Genomic DNA, 27,468 nt, shown 5'->3' on the forward strand with positions numbered 1-27,468 from the left:
GAAGGAAGCTGGGAAGGCAATGCATGATAAACAGAGCGCACCTCCATAGGAAAGAACGTTTACAGGGCGGAGGGGGGGCTGGAGAAAGCAGGTACCACGAAGGGGAGGGGTTTTTGTTATGTGTGCATGCCTGTTGATCTCTCTGTGTCTTAGTCCATAACTGCAGACATTTAAGAAAATACCAAGCTCAATGAAAAATTAGGGTGTCTTTCTCCATTTTGGCATAAGCTTTGTAAATATTTGTTACTAACGAAGGAATGTTCAACCAATACTGGGACCCAGCAGGCTTATAATGCCATGACTGCGACCAACCCAAGAATTTTAAGAGGCCAGAATTTAGAAAATGAACATCTGAAAATGAACGCACAGGCTGCCATCCATCAGCAATTAGTTCTCCATGAGGCTACAGCCACTTAAGTCTTGATTGGGTAGCTCATTAGCAACAACGAGTTAAGCATACAAGGATATATTCTCCTAGGCATCACTTGCGTCCTCACATGATTTGCAAAATTGGGCACTACTCTGGAAAAACAGCAATATCTACCACACGCCAGCACTAGAGCTTAGCAGGCAATCCTACCCAGAGCAGCTCAGTTTAGGAGCGGCAAGGGAAGCATCACTTCCTAGGGCCAGACAAATCAAACTGCAGTTAGTGTGTGCATTTCATGATCCCATCCATGAGCACAGCGTAATATGTCCCCTGCTGGGTGAAGGCTATCTATGTGGGGATGGAATGGATGCAAAAGATGTGCTTTCTCCCTTCTACTTTGTCATTCTTGCCTGCCAGACCACATTCCTTAGAGGGCCTAATACAATACAGATCCCTATGCCTAGCAAGGTCCCCAAGCAAGTGTTTCCTCATCCCGCCTGTCAATGATGGAATTTTACTGCCAAACCACAGTGCGATGGAGGCTGGCACTTTAAACGAAGTGAACAGCTTATCTAACCAATCCTCCCATCACTTTGATACTAAGTGCTAACTTTACCCTTGATTGGGCCATTAAATCACATTTTCCAGCACTGATAATTTCTAATTGCAAGAAGGATATTAGTTTACTAAACACAGTCAAGAAAAATTTCAATACAGCTGTCACATCATTTCAGCATCCAGAACCTATCAGCACACTGAACTTGTTTGTGCTTACTTATAATTAGATACAGAAAGACAGCAAATAATGAAATATGAAAAGTCTCAAATGCACTGTGTCCTGGCCATGATCCTTAAAGGGCTGGCATGTAACCACAAATAATTCTAACATCAAAGATCATTAACATTTGCAAAACAAAAACAATACTGAACTTCCATGATTTACTTACTAGACACTTAACATGCTGTGCACCAAGCCACACTTTATATGAAACAGTGGACTTAATCATGAATACAGTCTTGAAAGGGAGGGCTATTATTTACATCTGCAGAATAGAAAGGGATCATCCCAAGGTCACACGGTAGCCAGCACACATCCAGATTGCTCCCACTAGAGCCATCACCACTGTAATCCCCAAGCTACATCAGCACTCTCACTGACGCGTAACTTCTCTGGTCCCAAACAAAGCTCAAAGCACAAGAAGCCCTTTCAACTCCTATTGCTTTATACCCAAAAGAATACCCTCAGGCAAACATAAACATAAATTAGGATGAATAGTAAATTCCTATCTCTGGTCCTGTGCTGAGCGCTTTTCACACGACTATGTTCATTTGAACATGGTAGGTGTAAAATGCAGAGCATCCTGGAATTAGAGAGAGCACCACAACCCAGACTACATGGGGATAAAAGTAAGTCTTCAGAAACACCTCCATATCCAGACTATTAAAATGCCCCAGCAAGTCATGCTAAAGGTATTTAGACTCTGAACCAGATAATAGTTCTACAGAATGTTTCCACAGGCATCCAGGCAAGTCGCAAGAGATCTCCTGGCTAAAGGCAAGCTCACAGAGGGAAGAGCTCCATGCCAGTTCGCCTGTGGAAATGTTAGCAGAAGCATCTGTTGGTTGGTCCCCACTGGCCAAAAGACAAACATTTGTTTTGCTGCAATAAACACACACTAAAAATGTTTGCAGATGAGCCCATCACAGGATCTGACTGAATGTTTCCACTTGGGGTGCAGGAGTTGAATGTCCCCACCCCATCTCCAGCAGTACTCCCCCTTTGTTGCTGGCTGCTTAAATAACTTCCTCTTTGCTATGACAGGTGTTCTCATTTACAATCAAATGCCAAAGGGGCAAACATTTAGACTTTATCACCTGATAAGGAACTGTCATTGGGGAGAAAATTGTTTTTCTTTCATTGTTAGCAGGCTGAAAAGTGAGGACAAAACAGCTCAACAGTGGGAAAACATTTTTTTTTCCTGTAGTATCTGAGAAACCACCTCTACTGGTCTTCTGTCCTTTAATTTGTGCCTCTACTCAAATCCATCCATCAGCTGTTCCTAAATGCTTCTTAATTAAGCCCTTTAAAACAAACTGCAGGCCACCAAGGAAGTTCAGAGAAGCCAAGTGGCATGGGTAGAAATAAAACCCTCAGAACACTCCCACAGCCATGCCACTCGAAAGCCCTCATCCACTGCCTGGATAACAGGAATCTCTACAGGCAACACTGGCCAGGAAGCACACAAAACCCTAAAATCAACGTTCACTTCTAAAGAGTAATACCATTCATAACTACATGATTTTGTTTAGTTATTTACTCATTTACTTACTTATTTTAGGCAATGACAGAGAATGAACTAAGGTCATTTCTTTAAGTCTATGATGTCAACGGGTTTTTTGTTGTTGTTTGTGTGTTATTTGTTTGTTTGTTTGTTTGTTTGTTTTTTGAGACTCACTTTGTAGACCAGGCTGGCCTCCAACTCAGAGATCTGTATCCGACTAACTATGCCTCCTGAGCGTTGGAATTACAAGTGTGTGCCAACACGACTAGCTTCCATGGGTTCTTAACACTGTAGTTTCAAACTAATCTTCAAAATGTTTTCAGACCCCAGCATTGTAGAGACAAGGCAATCCCTATACTAGCCTGGGACACACAGCCAGAGTGTATCTCAAAACCAAAAAGAGCAAGTGTATGCCAGCACAGGCCTGTAATCCCAGCACTTGGGAGGAAAGGGCACTGGGATCAGGAATTTAAGGCTTGCCTTAGCTACTTTGTAGACTTTAGGCCATCCTAGGCATCTTAATGAGATTCTGCCAAATAGACAGACAGACAGACACATAGATAGACACACACAGGTAGGTAGATAGATGAGAAGGTAGGGCTATAAATTAAATAATAATCCACATTAATAGTTTCATTTATCCCCTTTATATTCTGAACAATTACTTCTTTGTTTCATAATTCCATCTCTCAAGTAGTATAAAATAATCTTTAAAACAGTGATTCTCAACCTTCCTAACTAGCTGTGACCTTTTAATACAGTTCCTCATGCTGTGGTGACCCCCAACCAAAAAATTATTTTCATTGCTACTTCATTACTATAATTTCGCTACTGTTATGCATTGTAATGTAAATATTTGATATACAGGATATCTGATATGCAACCCTGTGAAAGGATCATTCAACCCCCAAAAGGACCTCAACCCACAGATTGAGAAACACTGCTTTAAAACTTGATTACAGTGCTGGAGAGACTGCTCAGAGGCTAAGAGCAGTGGCTGCTGCTCTTCCAGAGGACACAGAGGCTCACTCCAATTCTAGATTAGAAACCTCTCTTCTGGCCTCTGTGGACCACCAAGCATACATGTGGTGCACAGACAATACATACACATAAAATACAAATTTGCTAAAAACATGAATAATAATTTCAAAATAAAAAGGGGAAATAAGGACATATTCTACATACATAAAACACTTTCACATTAACATCTGGAAAAGAAAAATATGTATGGTACATACATACATACATACATACATACATACATAAACTTCTAAGAAATGATAGAGTCCCCTTTTAGACCAGGGAGATGACTCAGTGTGCAAAGGTACCTGTCGCCAAGCCTGCTATCTTGAGTCTGACCCGGGGAACCCAAATAAAGATGAAAAGGGAGAACCAATGCCTCCAAGTTGTACTCTTAATTCCATGATCATGCTGCGACCATGTGCTTATTCCATATGTGCATGCACACACATACGTACACACACACACTTTTCCAAGAAAGACATTGTTTTTGTTGTCATACTTCATCCTATGTGGGTTCTGTTCCTTGACCCACCCACTCACATACCTCACTGCTTCTTCTCAGCTCATTTTCTGTGATCTGACTCGCCTGAAGAGCTTGTTCTGTTCTGTTGAACTTTTGCCTAATTTCTTCCAAACTTCTTTCTAACTGTTGTTTCATTGACGTGACCTACAAAAAGAGAAGAAAATAAATAAGTTCTGAATTCATATTCTCTGTGAATAATCAACTGCTCTTAAATTTAAAAATGAGAAAAACAAAAAAGCTGAGCTAGAAGAGAAAGGCAGGAGTCATTACACTCGATTCCAGAAGCTCAAGGGCATCACAGCCCTCACTATATGCTACAGGGCTGTGGGGTTTGCCTGGGCACATCCCCCTGTGCGCTTCGCAGCATCTCTATGGGCCCACAGAGTCTACGTACGTAGTTACTTTATTTTTTAGAAATGATGACAAGAAAAAAAGTCCATATGTTTTCAGAACATCATAGGCCTAACTACACAGTACACAAATAAGTCAGGGACACACCAAAATGTTCACACTACAGAAAGAAATTAAACACACCAGCGAAGCCAGAGATTGGGGATATATGTGGCAATCAAGAATACAGACTGCAGTAGAGGTTCCTGCCTCTCAACCCATGAGCAAACAGCTCCCCAAGAGTAGCACTCTATAATCAAGGCCTGAGGTTGTCCCACTAAGTATAGCTAGCCAGGAGCCAGGGACCACGTGGCAAAAAAGAAGTGTGTGAGGGAAGGGCAAAAGATGAACTTCACAGGGAACCAGGGTAGCCACCTGGGTCTGCCTAAGAGATAGCTGGCCTAGTAAGGGAGCAGGAGTGACTACATGGTTTTGAGCAGAAGAGCTATGGATCTGACTGATGTGATGGTAGCTTTGCTTTGGTTACTGACTGAAAACAGACTGTTAAGAAACAAGCACAGGTGGGGGGTTAAGGGGAGACAGGAGGCTGGCATGGCAAGTGAAAATGGTAATAGGGCTCAGAACATGGCAATGGACATAGTTAAAACATAGTGCGTAAACACAGACAGAAAAGTCAAATTCATTCTTAGCTAGGAGGAAAGGCACATGGGAAGGTTTCTGGGGTGGATGATGACCCTAATAGGTAATAGTGACAAGACCACATGGTGTAAAATCTGTAAGAACAAAGGGTGGAGATAAGCATGGTGAAATATGTCTTCTGGACATGACAGGACTATTGTAGTCATGAACTTAGAGCAACTATGGCTGCATGCTCAAGACCTGCACAAGATCAAATTGTTCAATGCTTCAGCATGGACTGGGGAGGAGGTGTTTGCTACCTCCCAGCCCTGAGAAGCAACAGACAACTGATGGCTGCTGGGAGAGGAACAGTCAGTTTTCTTTAAGGGTAGGCCAGCCATGCTCCACTGGATGGCCCCATACCCATGAGTACATGAACAGTACAAACTGGACTCAGGGATTATAGAACACAAAACAGAGGATATAAAGTTGGGAGTGTAGATCTGAAAAATATTAAGAACAGAAAGGAGGTGAATATGATCAAAACACATTACATGTATTTTTAAAGTTTTCAAAGAATAAAAAGTATTAAACTAAAAAAACTAAATTTACTATTATTTACATGGAAATATAGACACACACATTACATACACAAACATGTGCATCCACAGAGGTAGACTCAGCAGCTTTGATGGACTGAGATGTGAAACAAGAAGTGCAGATGCCCTCAAAGTGCTGGCCTGACCACTGGGAAGACTGTAACTCCTGTTTAGTGGGATGTAGAGGCCTAAAGAGGGACTTATCTACACAACAACAGCTGAAGCCCTATGATTAACTCACCAGGGACCCACACAGGTATAATGCCCACGGTTTAGAAGACACCTCCAGGCTGAAGACATAATTCAAGATCTACCATAACATAGGTACATGCCAAGCCAGGAACCTGGGTACACCACTCCAAGAGTCTTAAGCCTACAGGCAACTATCTGAGCTCTAATGAGCTGAGGAAGAAACTACTCAGGACACTCCACATCCCTTTTTATATACCACATAGTGACCAGAATACCACAGACTTTCACTGATATTCAGACCTGAAAACCCAGCCTTTTTACCCCTTTTCTGAGGAAAGTGAGCCATAAAGGTTGTTTCCACTTTGAAAGGGACAGAGCATTTCATGAGAAGCATTTATGAAGTTGGCTCCATATTTGCAGTAGAGAAAAGCTGATCCCACAGGAACTGGGATGAACAGTTGTCTCAGAGACTGAGGAGAGCAAGAGAAGAATGAGTCTTAGGTTCCAGTGACTACAGGACAGGAGAAGGGCCTAGTGTGCTTCTGCTCAGTAGCATGACCACATACAACAGTTACGTTCTTCCTGCACAAGTGCTGTAACAAAGGATTTTAGTTTTTACCAAAAAAAAAAAAGATAAATGTTTAAGATGAACATATTTATCCTGAAATAATACATTTTTCAAAAAGTATGTATCAAACATCACTTTTTGTGTGTGTGCTTTTAACTATCAGTTAAAACAACAGGTCAGCTGAGACAAAGACAGAGTATGTGTACAGACCGTGAAAACTAGGTTCAGTGGCCTACCTTCTCCAGTTCCAGCTGGAGGACACTGACTGAATGTTTGGCTTGCTGTAACTCCTGAGTAAGTCTGGTTTTCATCTGAGTGTACTCATGGTCCAGAGCTTGGAAAGATCGATGCTGTCGGGACAGCTCCTGAAAAGCAAACCATCAGGTCAAGAAACCATTGACAAAGCCAATCCCAGGTGCAGCACACACACTCTACCAGGCAATGCTACATGCAAAGTCTGAGAGACAACAGGGAGTCATGCTGACCATCTGCTGAATGTCACATACAACCATCCTGGATGCCCAGGTCTCCGAGGGCCTATCACCTATCTCAGTCATCTCAATGTTGAAGGATGGAGGGCAGGAAAGAGTAGCTGAGCTGAAATCAACATAACCTAGCACAGAAACACACTAAAAATTTAGGCTTAGGAGGTAGAAAGATAGCTCAGTAGAGAAAATGCTGGCCATCTAAGTATGAGCACCAAAGTGTGAACCCCAAGAACCCCAAAAAAGCCAGGCAGGCATACAGCCACCTGTAATCTCAGCACTCAAGAGGCAGAGGAAGTAGCTTCCCAGGGCAAGCTGGTTAGCTGTAACACATCGGCTAGCTCTGGGCTCAACAGAGAGAGCCTGCCTCTGAAAAATAAAAAGGAGAGCCCCTGAAAAAGACACCCTTCACCAACTTCAAGCCTCCTCACTCATGCCCACACATGTGCACCTGCATTCACACGTGCCCATACACACATAGACCATACACTTTTTCAAAAAAGGGTATAGGAGCTGAGCATTCTCACACACACACACACACACACACACACACACACACGCCCCTAGTCCAGCACTTGGGCAATGGAAGCAAAAGGATAGGAGTTCAAGGAACCTGGGCTTAAATAAGCTCATGTCCAAAAAGAGAGAAAGAAAAGAAAAGGGGGCTTAACTAATCAGTCATACACCACCTACCATGGTCTTCACTTGAAAAAAAGAAGTAAATGATCCTAGTTAACTTTCACAACCAGGGCGATGTCAAATTAACATGTATGCTCAGACTGAAGCACCTAACAAGTCACGCTGGCAAAATACCAGCCCACCTTTGGCTCCCTGACCGCTTCAGATACCTCATGAGGTGATTAACCAACTCACAGCCTTAAGAGACAACTGAACAACATGAATCTCTCCTCTCACTGTGGAGAGAGTGCTCAGAGATGCTCCTTTCCAACTCAGCATCAAATCTCACCACCATAAAGAAAAGCGAATCAAAAAGTAAGTGATGGAAAAAGTACAAAAGTGCAGATGTGAGAGAAAATGCAGTGGCCTTGTGCTCACAAAGCATGTCTGTTCCATAATGTTCTCAGTTGTGACAAATAGTTCTTTCTTCCAAATTGCAAAGTCAACAGGTCTTTCTCATAAAAAGCCCTTTGTGAACCCATTCACCTCACCTCCTGAAGCTCCTTTTCTTTCTCCTTGACTTTCTGTTCCAGAGAACGTTTGGCACTTTCTGCATTCTGTCGCTGACAACTCAACTCCTCAGTCAAATGCTTCAGTTTTTGTTCCAAGGTAGTACACTGACAACAAATAAAAATTTTCCACACAAAACAAGTTACTCAAAGAAGGAAGCCAAATTTTGTGTTTTAAGAAATTTTAATCCAGACCAGTGTGGTGATCCATACCTTGAAACTCAGCACTGGAGAGGCAGAGGCAGGCAGATATCTGAGGCCAGCCTGGTCTACATATTGAGTTCCAGGACAGGCAGGGCTACACAGTGAGACCCTGCTCAAAAACCCAAGTAAAATAAAACAAATAAAATGAAAGTAACTTGTAGTCCCTAGAATCTGTCTCATGTTTACCATATTTTAGTTTTCTTATTTCATTTTAAAAACCAGGTTTATATTCATTATCCAAATCCTACGTCAACTATGGTTCTATTAGCACATATGAAATTTATACTCAGGAAAGATCTTAAACATCAGTACGCTTTAAAACACTTCACAATATGTGTCATGGGAAAGGGAAACAGTGGTGTCAGAATGGACCAACACCACCACACAGCAAGCAAGTCAAAAGGCAGCACTAGACCTGAGAGCTCAGGATGTCAAAGCACTTGCCGCCAAGATTGACAGTGACCACATGAAGAGCTGGATTGATGGTCTGCACCTGTAAGTCCAGCACACCCATGGCAAGATGGCGCAGGGGGGCATGAAAAGAACCCAGAAATTCTTGCTCCAGCTAAGCTGACAGCTTATCCCTCCAAGTTGTCCTCTGATCTCCTTCACATAGAATATCTGTAAATGATCACAGCAGTGATAGCGACCTAGTGATTTAGAACTATAAAATAATTAGGGCAAGCTCTCTGCCCTCCTATGAAAGGATCTTACAAGCATATTAGAGATAGATAGATAGATAGATAGATAGATAGATAGATAGATAGATAGATAGATAGACAGACAGACTTTAGATGGACAGATATTACACACACACACACACTATCATCCCCTTGCATGCCGAGTCAGGACTTCACTGTGCAGCCCTGGCTGGCCTGGAACTTGCAACATTGACCAAAGTGGCCTCAAACTCAGGGGTCTGCCAGGCTCTACCTTTCTGGTGCTAGGATTAAAGGCATGTATCACTGTGGCCAGCCCATAATGATTTTTTTTTTGTGTGTGTGTAAGAAACTTGAAATATGAAAGTGCTTGTTTCCATAATACTTTCATTCTGTCATTACATTTCCAGAGGTTCACAGAATCCCGGAAAACTACAGCTTTTTTAAAATATGCTGTTGTTTTCTTACATATCCAGTTATCTGCTATTTTTAAAAATATAAATTACATGAAAACTTAGGGTATTTTTCTAAAATTAAATTTAAACAAAATTGTTTTAGTCCATCAAGTGGTCCACTACTTAAAGCCATCCCTTTAGTTCAAATCCTTAAAATGGCTGACCCCCAAAATACAACCTTAAGGAGAAGTAGGAGAGCTTTAAAGGCTGGAGGGCTCAGAAGCTGCTCTTCCAGTGGACTAGGGTTAATTCTTAGCACTCACATGGCAGCGCACAACTGTCTGTAACTCCAGTTCCAGGGGCTCTGACACACTCACACAGACATACATGCGAGCAAAACACAATATACATTAAATAAATAAATAAATAAATAAGTAAATAAATAGGAAAAAAAAACCCACAAAGCTTTATATGAATGGGGAAAGGTCTTTCACTCTGTGAGTCACCTCAATTTAATAAGCTTCTCCACTATTTTTCTCTGAAACTCTTCCAATACATACGTATTTGAGTGTATATGCACATGGATGTACAAATGTGCATGAAAGCTCACATGAACAGGTACAAATGGAGACCAGAGGTCAGTAGTTCTCAGTAGTTCTCCACCTTAGTTTTCCAGGCAGAGTCTCTCAGGGATACGGGAGGAGCTCGCTTCTCCTTGACGGCTAGCCGGGTAGCAGGAGTTCTCCTTTCTCTGGGCCCCCTGACCCGTTACAGGATGGCAGAAACTCACAACCATAACCAACTAGTTTTTAATCACTAAGTGTACCTATGTGATGGGGGCACAACACTTGCATACAGGTCAGAGACCATCTGGGAGCCAGTTCTCTTCTACCATAGGCTCCAGGGATTGAAGCCAGGCTGTCAGGGAGCTGCGGAACTACTTTTACCCACTGAGTGCATTCACAGGCCCTGCTTATTCATGCAATGTAAGCACGAGTGTTGGGGATAAATTAAACTAGTCCTTAGGCCACTGTGATAAGAACTTTACTGACTGAGCTATCCGTTCCAATACCCAGAGTCTAATTTAACACTATTGTGAATACTGTATTAGAAATGTGAGAATTCAGAACAAAACACTATGCAGTACTTTAATGTAAGATAAAAATGTCAGTTATTAACTAAGCAAAGAAGAACAGTACCAAATGGTGACTAAATACCAGAACTTTTAGAAGATAAAACTCAGCTGTACACATGGCACACACCTGTAATTTCAGCATTCAAGAGCCTGAGACAGGAAAATCATCAGTTTTGAGGCCAGCCTGAGTTACATAGTGGAACACTTTCTTGACAAAAATCAACAAATGCTGTGTGTGTGTGTGTATGTATCCCTGTTGGCAGATGAATGCCCAGGGTTTTTTTTGTTTTTTTTTTTTGTTGTTGTTGTTGTTTTTTTTTTTTTTTTTTTTGTATGCTGGGAATCCTCTCAGGTTCAGAGCAAGCACTTGACTAACTGAACCATTTCCCCAGCCTCAGAAAACGTTAAATGCTTGGGCCTATAGATCAAATTTCTGCTTCAGACGTTAAGATACCTTCATTGTTACAACTACTGACTAAGCTTTTTCATTCCCAAGGAACTCTATATATATTTAACAAATAGCAATTGAGAACCTACTGTGTCCTGCACTGTTCTGGGCTTTGGAAAGACAACTCAAAGATCATTGCCCATAAGACAGACTGGCATTTTGATGGTTGACAATCTCACAAAAAACAAAACAAGCACTAAAGTAAATGAACTCTTGGCGCCCTCTACTGACACTTCTTCAAAGGACAACACATTCCTAAGGGAGCGCAATCCTTTATAGATAGGGTAGTTTAAACAGAGCCTTGAGGATATTTATATTCCATTAAAAAATGTTTTGAGTACATTGTGGTATCAAAGATGCACAACCCATGTGTAAATAACTGGCCACTAGATGTCATGCATGCTCCACAATACCCTAAAGTAGTGGTGCTCACCCTTCCTAATGCTGCAACACTTTACTGCAGTTCCTCATGCTGTGGAGAACCCCAAAGATAAAATTATTTTCATTGCTACTTCATAACTGTGATTTTGCTAGTTATCAAAAGTAATATAAATATGTAATATGTAGGATATCTGATATGTGAGCCCTGTGAAAGGGTTGTTCAACCCTCAAAGGGGTTGTGACCCAAAAGGTGAAGAACCATGGCTCTAAATTATACAGAGCTCAAGTTCTCGCAACTATGTAGTTTATAACCCTGGGCATTCCCTTCCAGCCACAAAATGTAGTCTGTAAATAGCTGGGAAAAACCCACACTACAAACAAGCATTCAATCACTTGAAAGAACAGAGTACACTAGCTCCATTTTACTTAATAAACAATTCTAATGACACATATTATGTGTTATGTTAGCAAAACATTTAACAAAGTCATATTAGGCACAAGAAAAAAACAAAACTGAATTTCCAGTTGGGAAGATTTGAAAATGACTTGGGGAAAAAAGGACATCCAAAAGGCACTGAAATAAAACTAAATCTTAAGGACCTGGGAGAACAGTAATGAATAAAAGCCAGAGTCAGGTTCTTAGCACTTTCCAAGCCAAAAGCTCTACCAATAACCTGACTGGAGACCTCACCAAATATGACAGAACAAAGATCCTCTCCCACCCAAAACAAGACTACTGCTAATTCTTACTACAGCAAGTCCTGGGGCTAGACAAACACTCAACTCAAAATTAGCTGAGTTGAATATGAACTCAATAATAAGTTGTGATAATAGCAATTAATATTACAAATTCACCCTGACCCACGTATTACACCAAAACTTTTACAAAATTTACCTCAACCTTTACAAACCCTTAATACAACACCACTTTGAAAAAGTTAGAAAAGACATAATCTTACCTATTCCACACAGCAACAAATATAATTCTGAACATAACTTTGAAATAAACTCTGAGTAAAAAGAAGGAATTGGATTATTTAGAGAGTTCAGAGCTCAAATATAAACACAACACTGGGAAGAAAACAAAACAAAATGAGCAAACAAACCTCAACCCAGAATATCCTTTGGGAATAAAGAGGAATCAAAATATCTTTAAATAAAAGGAAGCTACGACCTTGTGGCCAGCACACACACCCTAACAATGGAATAGGAAGAATTTTAAGCAAAAAGGTAATGACCAAAAAACGAAACCCTGGAGCAGTTAAAAAGGAAAAAAACACAAAAAAGCAAAAATAATCTCTGACATTTTTAAATGTCTGACAGTTGACATTAAAAATTTAAGACAGCTGGGCATGGTTGGTCACGCCTATAATCCCAGTAGTACGCAGAGGTAGGCAGATCCTAAGTGAGTTTGAGGCCAGCCTGGTGAACAAAGCAAGTCCAGGACAGCCAAGGCTACACAGAGAAACCCTGTCTCAAAATAAAGAAAAAAAAAAAGGAAAGAAAGAAAGAAAGAAAGAAAGAAAGAAAGAAAGAAAGAAAGAAAGAAAGAAAGAAAAGTAATACAGGCAATATAGTTCTAAGTACAAGGGAGGCACGTGTGTCATAATTTATTAAAACTGGCAAAATGAACACACCAATAACCTATAAATCCTATTAAATGTTTATGTAATCCACTGAAAAGTAAGAAACACGGAAATAAAAACAGAAACAGAAAGCAAAATGAAAATGGCAAGCTCAAGTCATGACAAAGAGTTACATTAAATGTAAATGAGTTAAATTCACTAATTAAACAGTAAAAGAGAACTAAAAAAACATGACCTAAGTGTATGCAAAACATACTTCAAAGAGGACAACATAGGTAGAATGGAAATAAGAGAGAAATAAAGAAATTTGACAAGTCAGATAAAAACAGCAACCAAATTCCCTCAGTAGGAAACAATTTTGTCAATTATTAAAAACCGAATGTAAAATATTTAAATTTCCATGAAAGAAATCTCTAGGCCTGGTTTATTTCACTGGGCAATTCTACTACATCCATGAAAAAAATATATCAATGGCATTTTCTTCCAGAAAAATAAACAGAAGAGTTCCCAGTTCATTTTGTGAAGCTGAAATTACCCTGATAACAAGTATCATACAAAAATGGAAGAAAAAAAGAAAATGCCAAACAAATAGTTCTCATGAAAATAAAGCATCCAAATCCTTAACAAGTTATTGGCAAATAAAATTCACATCTAAACAAACAGTTACACATTGTAATCATATGGAACAAAGACATAAGGCTCTTTCAAATATCTGAAAACCAATCAGTGTAATCTGCCACATTAAAAAGCTAGTAACTCGTGGCGCACCTCTGTGATCCCAGGAGAGGCAAGAGGATCTCTATGAGCTCAAGGCCAGTATGTTCTACAAAGTGAGTCCAGAACAGACAAGGCAACACAGAGAAACCCTGTCTCAAACACAAACACACACACACACACACACACACACACACACACACACACAAAGCTAGTACCTCAAATCCATCATGGTTGGTTTGGGAAGGTAATTCATTTCTCCTCAATGTTTGTTAGCACATAAATTGTGTTTTTTTTTTTTTTAAATCTTATTGATTTATTATACTATTACTTTCTGAATTTCTTTCACTATTGTTATATTCTGTCTCCACAAGGAAATAATTTTTGCTACTCTACAAATCTCCAGGTCTAAAACAATGCTGAACATACAGTAGGCATTCAATAAATAACCTAGTGAATAAGAACTAGTGACAGAAAAACAGAGGACCGGAGGTAGGTTTGGGCTAAAAGAACAGGCTCTCAAATAATGATCTCACTGGAAGCCTTAAGGAAAGTCTATGGCAGCATATATCTACTGGGGCCCAGGGACAGATCATCCAAATCCCATCCTATGTCCTGAAACTTTTCTACAGCTTCATTATTCCTCCTATTCCATGAGTGTTATCTCTGTTCACTGCGACTTGCTCAAGGTCACTTGGCTGGAAAGGCACAGGCAAGAGAGGTCCATTACCTACCTATCCACAGACAGCCTATTAGAGTTCCCCTGCATCAGCAGCACCAGCATGTGCTTTCAAAGACCTTCCCTACCTACTTCTTTATAAACACATGTATAAAAGATGGTGATTTCTTAATCATTCCTGGAAAGTCAAATACCTTGATTGCCGCCTGGTCATACTGTGCTGTGGTTCTCACCAGTTCATCCCTGGTTTTGTTCAAATTCTTTTCCTTTTCAATTAATTCCACTTTCGTTTTCTCCAGCTGTAGTTGTAACTCTTGAAATCTATTCACTTGATCTTTCATTTCCTTTTCTTGCCCTTGAAGGCGTAGTTCTAACTCATTCATCTTGTTTTTCAGGTCTTAAAGCACAAAAGAAAACCATGTTCCAAAATGTACAAGCATACATATATTTACAAAATGTTCACAACTTATTTCTTTTACCTACTCTGAAATAACTGAGATAACTATAATTTAAATACAGAAACTAAACTGGACTTAAAGCTTCAACAATCAGCATCTCCACTGACATGTATATTTAATTGCCCCATAGAAAACAGAGAAATAGGTTTTCTTATGTCTTCACAGAGGAGCACAGGGAGAACATGCTTTGCAAGCAGCACCTTACTGTGGTGTAGAGCTTACCACAAGTAATGCCCTCTGTAAAGGCACCACTGAACTTTATACTCTGGATGCTAACGTTTGCTTTATGCTTACAGCAACACTAGGCAGTGAAATGCTCACCTTACTACAGTGTCTAAGAGTTTTGCCTCCACTGAAGATCAAGATAATATGAACCTCCTTTACTGCCAGTTAACACTGACATCGCTCCTCTTCCCTGCACACACAGTAACAGCTCCAGTGACATTGGAGTGCAACATCTCATCAGCACACAGTGATGATGGTTCTCAATATCTGCCACAACACTGGAAACTATCACAACCACAGAGCAGATTCCAAAACACCACCTGGTATGCTTGGCTGTCAGCTTCAGCACAGTACAGCAGCCAAGGTTACAGGTTTGCTCCCATATGGACAGCCTGGCATGCAGGGCAGAGCTGCTCTGCAGATACATGCCACACCTCTGGCCAAGGCTGGTCAGACCACAGGCTCACTCCAAGAGCCAGATGAGAAGCATGAGGAATGCAAACTTGTACCCAGCCTTCTCACTCTGCTTTGAGGAGATAAAACAAAGCCTTTCAGACTACTTAAAGGCTCACAGAACCATGTTTTCAATACAAACATATTCATTCCATCATGTCTTCTGTCATTACAGAAATGGCTATGTGATGTGAACTAGCAACATGTCTTAACAAAATATAGAATGCACAACTCAGATGGAAATTATCTAGAAAAAGCTTCATTTAAACTTAATTTATATCAGAAAGTTACCTTGATTCTGTGCTTTGACCTGGTACAAAGCCTGAGAACTCTGAGGATCATCACAAAGGCTGCTACTGCTGCGGTCTCCTCTCCCCGTCCACAGACTTGATCTGTCAGGAGTCACTTCTTCTTCCCCCAAAGGGTAAGCAGCAAAGCCATCTCTCCTAAGTGGGGTTTTCAGAGAACTAGATGAAAGGCGACTGGGGGTCTTTTCCTGTTGCCAAGAAAATACGGAGGAGGAAGCCTGATGTCTTGCGATGTCCCGGTGATTCATGGTAGCTTGGTGAACAGGCAGGCTCACTTTCTGTAAAAGCAAAACCTCTTTACAGCCCTTCAGAAATCTCAATCTTTGAAACTTATTTATCTTTTTCCCCAATACTGAGGATCAAACCCTGGGCCCTGTGCATGCTCTACAAGCTCATTACTGCTGACCTCCATCCTCACATCTGGAAATCTCGATATTCAGGGCTATTTCTTTTCAGGAAGAGCGTAAAGCCACAATCCCATGGTGGTGATGCTTGCACAGCATACTAATGATAAATGCTAGCCAGGTGTAGGACATCATAAATTCCAAGACTGAGGAATCCCTAACTGTCAGACTCCCAGCGAGGCAAGAACTACCACCTGAGATACTACCAACTCATAAGGGCTAAACCTTGGCTAACCTTGGTGCAACTTACCATTATTCAACTTCATTTTAAATTCCAAAACTGGCTTTCCTTTGCCCATCTTTTCCTTCCCATGTTCCTTTACACTTAATACCAACCCATAGTACTGCCACTAATCTCACATTTCATACCCAGTTATCCCCCCAGAAACATCATGTGGATGTTTCATAATCAACACTTGCATGTAGCCTGTGCTCTGAGGTATTTTCTGCCTTCTTTCTGATGAACATTAAGACTTGAAGATAGATGCCATAATTCTATAGCAAGCACTCTTCTGGTGACTGGAGAAGGTCAACGGTTACAGAAATTCATACCCCTTTTAGCATCATAAGCAAAAGCAGGTGCAGAACTGGTACCAAATGGTGAAGCTCATGTCTCCAGGACAAATTGGAGAATTTTACTTGTATTTATTTTAGTAAGCAGTGCCTTTGGTACAAAATTCTGGTGACCTCAAAAGGTTTAAGGATGAATAAAGAAATAAGTATCTTTTGATCCTCAATATTTAGTTACATACTTTCTGCTTTAAGCTGTTTGAATTGTGACATCTCACCAAATTTCTGTTTGGCAGAAATGTACGATTGGCAGAAATGTACGATGCACAGGTTTTAAATAAATATTGTTGCCTTTAAGCAATCACCTCACCACTTCTCTGCTTACTGGCCCATACGAAAATGGAGTCTCTCTCTAGGGCACAGCACAGTTGGTGGAGTGTGTGCCCAGCATGTGTGAAGTCCTTGATCCTATCCACAACACAGCATAAACTGAGTGTGTGACCCTGGCTCTCAGCAAATAAAGCTGAAGGTTCAAAAGTTCAAGGCAATCCTCAGCTAAGGCAGGCTAAGGCAGGAGACTGTCTCAAAAACACAAAACAAACTAACCTACTGGCAACCACCTAAAAGAAACAGTGTACTATGCTGCCAACATTCTCCTCTAAAATGAGAATTTTACCAAGAACAAACCTCAAAACCCACAGTTCTGATAGCAATTGCATTACACCAGAGGAGTCAGCCAGCAAGCATCAAGAATAAGGAATAATTCCCTTGTCCTTCCCTCTCTAAACAGTCTTTATCTCAGTCTTGATAAGCAGATAAAATGGCTTTGGTTATTCCTGTGAACATTTAATATTTGCGGATAAAACTAAGCTTACCTAGAGTCTTTAGTTTTCATTTTAAGACAAGGTCTTAACTATGTATGTTCAGGATAGCTTGGAATTCCAGATCCTCTTGCCTCAGTCTCCTTGGTGCTGAGATCACAAGCATATTCCACAATGCCCAGCTTTCTCCTAATTTTAATTTTATTTATTTGTGTAATAAGTGAGTACACAAATGTGTGTACTGCAGCACCTGTGTGCAGGTCAAAGAACAACTTTTGGGAGTCAGTTTCCTCCTTTCCCCATGGGGTTCCACGGATAAACCCAGGTAGTCAGGTTTCCAGCAAGTGCTTTCACTTGCTAAGCCATCTTGCTGGCCCCTATTTTTAAAAACAGACAAAAATAATCACCACCAAGGAGCCTGAAGTTTTTCTCAGGGTAAGAAAAACATGCCAGCCCTAGATACAGCAGATCACTCTTTTCATGCTACAGCAGAGGGTTTCTGTAAATGCACCTGCATGAACCACAATGAACTTACTTTAGCATGCAAAGCTTTAACCTCTGCCTCGAGTCTTTTCCGTTCTTCAACTTCTTTATTATATTTTTCTTTTAGATTTTCATACATGGAACCTAAACACAGACAATCAAATCAACTAATGACTTCATAAAAGAATTCAAACATCAGCAATGATTGTACTAAGTCTTACAATAAGAATCTTAATATTTAATAGAACACTGTGGAGCAACACATCAAAATATTGGCCAAATTATTCATGAAAATATGAAAATAGAGGTATCTCCTATATTATAAAACTGAATTTCTTTTAAAACACACTACAGAAAGGTAAAATTTAAGGGTTAATACTTACTCCTCATGGCTCAACATAATTCAGCAAACATGCAATTGGGAATGACATTTTTAAACACCAAATTAAAAGCTGAATACAAATTTGGACTAACTCATTACTTTTGAAGAATTTAAAACTCAGAGTTGTTTATACCAAATAAAAATCTTTACAGCTACAATACTGACTTGGTGTGAGTGGAGCTGTAAAAAGTTTCTGTGGTGTACTGCAGGGATTCAGAGAAACATCTGCAGACTGTGCAGCTTGTTGGCTTTTTTCAAGTTCAGATTTACACCTGTTGAAAAGAACCCAAGAGACCAACAAAACAGATTAGAACAAAGGCTACAGAACACCAATGCCATACATTTCTGGAAAAAAAAAAAAAAAAAAGAGTAGATGAAACTTAGCCTCTAAAAATCCTTTCAGCCAATAGACATTAGGTGGTGGACTAATTTTTAAGGCAGATATAAAAGGTATTTCCCTGTCATCCAAATACTATGAAGACGTATGATAAGCACTATAGCAACAAAGAAGTGTGGAGGGTGGGGTACAATCCAAGTAAACTTCACATTCCCTCTCAGCCAAAGACAGACAGAGAGAGAACCAGAATGGGTGGAGAAGGCTCAGCTGTTAAGAGCACTGTCTGCTCTTCCAGACGTCCTGAGTTCAATTCCCAGCACCTACATGGTGGCTCACAGCTATCTATAATATGATCTGATGCCCTTGGTGCGTAGGTATACATACAGATAGAACACTCATATACATAAAAATAAGTAAATAAATCTTCTTTGACTGAGATGTAAATTGAATTAATAAAAAAAGAACATAGAACTTCAGAAACGCAAGTCAAGTGATATTCTTGAAACAAGTTCTAATCATGAAAACAGAGACATTACTTATGATAATCATTGCAAAACAAGAGACCTGAGGTCCTGAGGTGAGCAGGATGGTTCAGTATGTAAAGGCATTTGCCGCCAACCCAGACAAGACTACTTTGGTCTCTGGGACCCATAAAGTGGAAAAAGAGAAATGACTACCAAAAGTTGTCCAGTGACCTCCACATGTGTACACGAACACACAAATAAATAAATGTGATAAAAAAATTAGAGACTTGATATATAGATGTCATATGGCACTTTAAAAAGAGACACACAAAGTAACATAACACATCTAGAAAAGATCATGGGTAGAAAAGCTACCCATCCATACTAGAGGCTCTTTTGCTCCATCTAAACAGAAACTATAGGCCAACAAGCGCTGGTCTCTGACAGCTTTAGCTTCCCTGAGAACCTGGTAAAAACAAGGACTGACAAACGATGCCCTCTAGTGTTGGTTTTCTGCAGCTGAGCCCTACAAGTTTTAACAATTACTAGCACCAGTTAGGACTCAACCTTTAGAGCCAAGTGTCTCAGCTGGGGGCCTAAAGCACTGAAGTCCATGTGAATGTTTTTCAGACAGTTACCGCTTAAGTTCTTGTTCCAGTTTTTCTATTTGTTTTTTGCATGAGCTCAGTTGACTTTCTTGAAAATTCACTTGTGACTCCTTAACTTGAAGTTCATGAGAAAGCTTCTGTTTTGTTTTCTCCAAAGTTTCACATATTTCAATCAATCTTTGATTTTCCCTTTTCAGGTCTGCACCTTCTGTCTTTCCATCTTCAACCTAACCAAAAAAAAAAAAAAAAAGTTTTGTTGTGTATTTACCAAGCACTACATATAAATCTGATTCTCACACTACCTTTCTGTGATACTGTAGTAATAAACCCACCCTGAGGCGGGGGTACTGATGCTTCATGAACATAATCTTAGATATATAGATAGAAAATTCTATAAATTCTCATACTATATCATCTTTTAACATCCTTTCCAGAACTTGAAAATAAAGGGCTGGAGAGATGGCTCAGCAAATAAGAGCAACTAACTTACTGCTCTTTCAAATGACATGGGTTCAGCTCCCAGCACCCCCATCACATGGCTCACAACTGTCTGGAACTCCAGGTCTACGGCCTCTGAGGTCCTTTTCTGAGCCCTCAGACACTACATACATATGGTATACATACAATCAGGCATATACATCACATACACATAAATATATTTTTGAAAAAGAATTTAAAAATAAACCTTGAACAATTCGTTTCACTGAGAAAGCCAGTTATTTAAAAAAGTCAAAAGATCCTTCCCTCATAATTGTCTACTGCATAGTTGGCTAACAGGTATTTGTTTTTGTTTTTAAGAAGTATTATGTTTTCATTTAATACCCCTAAAACTCGCTGTCAGACAGCTTCATTTAAACAGTAAAATACCAGAACAAAATCTCAATTCAGATCTGACACCAGACACTCGGCCTACTGCACAAGGCAAAGAAACCATTTACCAAACTAAGATAAAATAAAATTAAGCCCTAACTATCTGCAGGTAGATGTAAGAAAACCACAAATGAAGAAGATCAGAGGCAACTTCAAGTGTCTGAAGAGATGATATCACCTAGAGACAGCAAAATCCCCTTTCTACAAGAAAGTGAAATAAAGGTGAGATCACACAAAAGGACACAGACTGCTTCAGACAGTGGTACCTTCTGTTTTTGCTTCTGTAACGCAGCCTCAAGAGAGTCAAGCTGAAACTGCCTCTGCTGTTTTTCTTTCTTCAGTTTGTCCAGCTGTCCTTCAAGCTCTTGAATTTTCTGAAGAGCTCTTGTAGGGAGCCCTTCCTTCCATTCTTCCAATGCCCAGCTCATCTTGTCTTATTTTTAAAGCATTTAGAAGTAAGCTGAAAAAATAAAATCAATTAAGAAAATTTAAAGAGTATAAAACGTTATTTGGTTTTCTCTTTGTTTATTCTTATTTTTCACTTTTAAGCTCTTATAAAACTATATATAAAAGTTTTCCTGTAAGGTTTCCAGACAAAATAGATTCTACCCATATGAAAGAAATCATGACATTATTTTACAAATGTTCTTTCTTTTTCACATCATTATCACTCAAATTTATATCAGTGGTTCTTATCCTTCCTATTGCTGAAACCTTTAACACAATTCCTCATGTTGTGGTGATCCCAAACCAAAATGTCATTGCTATTTCATAACTGTAAACTTTGCTACTGTTACAGATCATAATGTAAATATTTGATATGCAAGATAATGGGTATGTGACCCTGTGGAGGTCATGACACACAGGTTGAGAAGCACTTCTTTATATCCTCAGGGAAGCCTTTTCTGTCATTCCTAAACAGGTCATAGTTCCCTGTCAGTTTCTCACAAGACACCCAGCTCTTTCCAAGCTGTATCGTTTGTTAAATGAATGCATGCAGGTCTGCACCTTCTGTCTTTCCATCTTCAACCTAACCAAAAAAAAAAAGTTTTGTTGTGTACTTAAACACAGGGTGGATGCCAGGTTACTACCAGGACCATTCCCGAGGTGAGAAAGGCACTCTCCGGATGAAAAAGAATACAGACAGGGATTCAAAGGACATTTAAGCCCTACCACTGTCATTTAAATAACATAAGGCCTTGGGCAAATCATACAGGATCTTTCTATTTTGCTTTCCTCATTTATAAGAATAATGTTGACAACTTCCTCTAGCATCAGAATGGCATCTCCTGGAACATTTTTTATATGTGTTAACTATCATGTCAGCTCCCTAAAACCTATTTCAGCTTACGAAACAAAGGAAGTGTACATTATCTCTCTCTGAGTCACATCTGTATATTTATGTTGAGAAAGTATCAAACTGTAAGTATCTTGAAAATATACTTTCAAGAGTTAAAGAGAAACAAGGATCGTGGCTTGTTAGATATCAGCCCTTGAAAAGTTTTTGCTGACAGCGTCGTTTTCCCCAGATATCATTTCTCAGAATGAGAACTCCACACCCAATTTCCTCAAAGAAAAAAAAATTGCTGAAATCAAAGGCCTCTTAACTAACAAAAGTCAATTTACCCTGCTCTAAGAGATGACAGTCACGTAGCTTGTTTATTCAAGAGAGGACACTAGACCATAAAATCACACAGTAACTTAACAATTCAGCCAGCCACCTAAATCATTACATCACGATGCCACAGTCATGTACATCTTTCACTCCAGCACTTGGGGGGCAGAGGCAGGTGGATCTCTGAGTTTGAGGCCAGCCTGGTCTACAGAGTGAGTTCCAGGACAGCCAACGCTACACAGAGAAGCCCTGTCTAGAAGAGGAGTAAAAGCCACAGCCAACAAAACAAAAAAAGAACAATCTAGAGATGAGAAGCAAGGGAATCCAGTAGGGTGCTTTTCTAATACAAAACCTACAAATAGCCCAGCGTGGTGGCACACGTCTTTAACCCCAGCACTTGGGAGGCAGAGGCAGGCGTACCTCTGCGAGTTCGAGGCTAGCCTGGTCTACAAAGCAAGTTCCTGGACAGCCAAGGATACACAGAGAAACCCCGACTCGAAAAACCAAAACCAAACCAAACCAACCAAAACCTACAAACAGCTAAAGCATTTGCTTGTAGTCACACACATATATACATTTTGTATCTCTCCTACAGTCCCGTATAAATACACCTCACGCCTGATTGCAATTAGCTGTCAGCCACCTAAATAGGGTCAGTGGAGCAAAAGTAGTGAAACTAGTAAATGGAAAAAGTAAGATTAAAGGGGCAGGGTCTGAGAGAAAGACCAAAGGTGACGCAAAGCCTCGGAGGTCAAGGTTCGAACAGGGCTGCCACCGAGGTCTTTGTGCTTGAAGTTCGCGGGGAGCCCCATCCCAGGGCCGGTCGCCGCGTCACGCCCCGAGGAGCTTCCTCAGAACGGCCCGCCTGCCTCCCGGCGCTAGCTCTCTCTCTGGCCGCTGGGCACACAGCACGGCCTGGATCCCGGAGACCCCAAGCCAAACGGGAAGGAAGCTCCGGAGAGCACCCGGGTCCCGGCGGGGCGGGGACGCTGCTCACCTGCGCCCTACAGAACCCGGCTCCGGTTCCAAAAGCCCGGGCGCCTCACCGCCGAGCTCCTCACACAGCGCGCGGCTCCCCGGCGACGCGCACAGCGCGTTTCAAACTGCCCGCCGCCGCCGCCGCCCCTCTTTCCCTCGCTCACTTCCGGTCCCGCCCAGCCAGCCTCCACGCCTATTGGCCCCTGCCAGCCGCTTCCAACCAATCCGCTCCCGCGCGCTCGGAGAGCCGCCTCTGATTGGCGCTTTTGGACGGCCATTTAAAAACAAACCGGGCCGCCGCGGCGCCTGCGCAGACGTCCGGTGCGTGGCGTTGCCTAGAGACGGGCGCCCCACGCTCTGAGGGGAGGGTGGCGGGTTTGAATAAGGTCTTCGTCCTGAGAGGCTGGGCGGGCTGACGAGGCAGGTGACGGCCTGTGCTGCGGAGCATTCCAGGCCAGCCTAGTTACTAGAGTTCTTGTCGGAAAAAAATAAATTAAATTAAAATAAACAACTGAGGCACATTATAACAGAAACAATCGGAAGTTGGATCTCGACGTGCATGCAAAAATTCACTTGACTGTTAACCCTCTCTGTCATCTCGTCCTATTTTCAAGTTCTGAATATGGGATTTGAGGGGAACACTTGATCAGACTCAAATTTTCACAAGACTCGTCAAAGCTGAGTGTACCCTTTCATGAAGCCCAGATTTTATATGTTTCTTTACCTATTAAAAATGAGCGTCATAGCTGAGCGGGGATGCGCACGTCTTTAATCCCAGCACTTGGGAGGCAGAGGCAGGAGCATCTCTGAGTTCGAGGCCAGCCTGCTCTACATAGTGAGTTACAAGACAGCCAAAGCTACACAGAGAAACCCTGTCTCGAAAAACCAAAAAGGGGGCCCACCATTTACTGTTCTACTAGTGTGTATCAATTATACCTAATTTTTCATTATGACATTTTCATACGTGGGTGTATGTCCCCTCTCCCCTTAACCCAGTTCCTCTTTTCAGTTAGACTCACTCTGCGTGTGTGTGTGCATGTGTGCATGTGTGTGTGTGTGTGTGTGTGTGTGTGTGTGTGCATGTGTGTGTGCATGTGTGTGTGCGTGTGACTGAATCTCATTAATGGTTGCTGACAGAAGCATGAGTAAACAGGCTAGAGTTTGTTTACCAGAACAGTGCACCTTTACCAGTGTCTACACAATACGGGAATTTTTTTTTTTCTTCCCTTGACCTTTCTCAACCTTTATCTGTTAAGTCCTCAGAGATAGGTGAGGCACGCCCTTCCCTCACAAATAAGCCTCTAAGTGCAGGAGCAAACTAGGAATTGTGAAGTTGATGAGTCGCCCTCAAAAAATTTCAAACTTTCTCTGCCCTTCTTATCTTTCATTTGACTATTGCTGCAGCTTAATCTGATTCTGCTTCCCCCTTTACTGAAATCGTGCTGACCCTTCAGTTCAAATGCAGCTTTCTTCAGAAAACCACAGTGCTGGCTAGTCTAATGTCAACTTGACACAAGTTAGAGTCCTCAGAGAGGAAGGAGCCTCAGTTGAGAAAATGCCTCTATAAGATCCTGCTGTAGGGAATTGTCTTAGTTATTGATGAGAGAGGGCCCGGTCTGTAGTGGGTGGAACCATCCGTAGGTTGGTGGTTCTGGGTTCTGTAAGGAAACAGGCTGAGCGAGCCCTGGGGAGCAAGCCAGTGAGCAGCACCCCTCTATGGCCTCTGCATCGGCTCCTGCCTCCAGGCTCCTCTCTACTTGAGTTCCTTGTCCTGACTTCCTTCAGTATTGAACAGTGATACGGAATTATAAGCCAAATAAACCCTTTCCCCCTGTAACTTACTTTGGTCATAGTGTTTTCTCATAGCAATAGTCACCCTGCCTAAGACAACCCACCCAGTTCACAACCACCCTGAGTGGTTTTCTAACTCTTTCTTAGAACTTGCTTCTATAACATCACTTCTAGGATTTTTGCTATGTCTTGGATTTTGTTCCCTCAGATCAGACTCAAAAGTTCCTTTAGAATAAAATCCAATTTATCTTCGCTATCCCAGTTAAAACACCCTAGTGCTTTTGCATATAGTTTGTAAACCAGATCATCTTTGGGAGAAAACTGCAGCCTTGGAAAAGGGCTGGTCTTCCACCTTTCTTGAGTCCTCAAGTAGAAGAAAGCAGCAAGAAAGAAAAACTTTGTGGGTGTTGATGCCATTTGACCAGTGTCTGTGCATTGATGCCATCTGACAAGTGTCTCTTAGTTCTGGGGTTTGAACCAGTTTGACTCCAACAGCAATCGCTGTTCCAGTGGTTCTCATGGTAATTATTCAGTGATTTATTATCCACCTTAGGAAACAGAAATAGAAAAACAATACTGGGCTTTTTAATTTTGAGTGCAAAATCTGTCCACTCTGCCCATTAATTAGCAGGTAGCTGTCTACACACCACTGTATAGCCAAGCCTGTGTTATATTATTTTATAATAAACAGTTAAATTTTTATTCTTTTCTTGTACGAGAAAACTATGTAATGTAGATTGTTCTAGAAATATTTCTTGCCTTTGGTTGTTTGGGTATTCGGGCTGCTGGAGGTTAAAAGATGATCCCAGCCAACGAAGCAATATGTTCTCTGAAAGTCCCCTTTTGTCCTCTTGCTTTTCTCGTAGTCCTCCCTCTCAGTGGTCCAGACCTCCATCTCTGGACCATCTTTTCTTCTCCAGTCTGAACTGCAGCATTTGTCACCCAAACCAACTCCATGGCCCCCTTTCTTTCTGTCTCCCCAGTGTGTGCATTCCCCTGTCCATTTGCTCTCACCTTCCTTGGGGGAGTTGCTGATGCAGATGGGGACAGAAGAAGTCCCAAGACTGTGGATACTCTTGTGTCGTACTGCAAACTGAGCCTCCACATTACTCCCCAGACCTTACTCCAAACTTTAGAGTTTCTTCAACCTCCTCTAACTACCACCTTCATGCTCACCCTCAGGAGTGGACCTCATCTCATAGTTCACAGAGAATGTAAGATGTCACTCAATTTCCTGTCACCCAAATAGCCATGTGAACCACTCCCACTTCGGCCAGGTTCAACTGCGTTACACAGTACACTTTTCTCAGGAGCTCCCCCTCAACGTTGCACTACCAGGGACCTTAGCTACTTCCACTCCCCTAGGAGCACCTAAATGCCTAAATATTTCCCTTTAACAGTAAAAACACTTGGAACCGAGAGGTGGCTCAGTAGTTCAGAACATTTGCTGCTCTTGCAGAAGTTCTCAGCACCCACATGGTAGCTCACAATCATCTGTAACAGTTCATGGAATCTGATGACCTTTTCTGGCTCTGCAGGCACCAGGTATGCACAGACATACATGCAGACAAAACAGGCGTGCATGTAAAATTTTAATAAAAAAAAATATTCTCTCAGTTCCTCTTTCCCCTACGGTGATCATTGTATCTCTACTCACATTCCATTTCTTGCTAGGTTGATTAGGTTGCTGCCGTCTAATCAAAAGTGTGTTTATGGGGCTGGAGAGAAGGCTCAGAGGTTAAGAGCACTGGCTGCTCTTCCAGAGGTCCTGAGTTCACTTCCCAGCAACCACATGGTGGCTCATAGCCATCTATAGTGAGATCTGATGCCCTTTTCTGGCCTGCAGGCATACATACAGGTAGAATACTGTATACATAATAAATAAATCTTTTTTTTAAAAGTGCTTTTATAGAAAGCTGTCTCCATCTCTGAATCATGGAGATAATATAACCTATTTCAGCAGCATCTTATTTTTTTAACCTACTTTTATCTATTTGAGGACTTTAAACATTTTATGATGAACACATCTGTCCAAGTCAGAGGTTCCATTGAGTGCTGTAACAAGTCATCCTGTGATAAGGTTCAGACAGACACAGACAACACAAATTGTAAGCCAGGCACAATGGCCCATGCCTGCAATCCTGGCAGAGGCACTTAGATCTCTGTGAGTTCAAGGCCAGCCTGTATATAAAGCGAGTCCAGGACAGCCAAGACTACACAAAGAAACCCTGTCTCGAAAAACCCAAACCAAACAAACAAAACACAAATGGCTTATGTAAACAGGGTCCCAGGTAGCCCCTCTGTTCCAGGGCTCTTTCATAATCCACCTCTATGACTTTATGTGGTCGTCTCAAAACTCACC

At 41.3% G+C, this 27,468-nt stretch overlaps 1 protein-coding gene across 1 annotated transcript in view; it reads right to left on the minus strand.

Annotated features, from left to right (window-relative positions):
- Cenpf (centromere protein F) overlaps positions 1-23,441 on the minus strand; it is a 44,970-nt gene extending 21,529 nt beyond the window's left edge. The window contains exons 1-10 of the mRNA XM_021645319.2: positions 23,335-23,441; positions 20,989-21,182; positions 19,883-20,079; positions 18,609-18,715; positions 18,114-18,205; positions 15,827-16,121; positions 14,594-14,796; positions 8,181-8,306; positions 6,763-6,891; positions 4,220-4,342 (exon numbers count right to left, since the gene is read on the minus strand). Coding sequence (XP_021500994.1) covers positions 4,220-4,342; positions 6,763-6,891; positions 8,181-8,306; positions 14,594-14,796; positions 15,827-16,121; positions 18,114-18,205; positions 18,609-18,715; positions 19,883-20,079; positions 20,989-21,150 — 1,434 coding nt within the window. The 5' untranslated portion in view covers positions 21,151-21,182; positions 23,335-23,441. The remainder of the gene's footprint in view (positions 1-4,219; positions 4,343-6,762; positions 6,892-8,180; positions 8,307-14,593; positions 14,797-15,826; positions 16,122-18,113; positions 18,206-18,608; positions 18,716-19,882; positions 20,080-20,988; positions 21,183-23,334) is intronic.
- Positions 23,442-27,468: the final 4,027 nt, after the last annotated feature.

The sequence above is a fragment of the Meriones unguiculatus genome, chromosome 11 (assembly GCF_030254825.1).
Source record: "Meriones unguiculatus strain TT.TT164.6M chromosome 11, Bangor_MerUng_6.1, whole genome shotgun sequence".
Taxonomy (NCBI): domain Eukaryota; kingdom Metazoa; phylum Chordata; class Mammalia; order Rodentia; family Muridae; genus Meriones; species Meriones unguiculatus.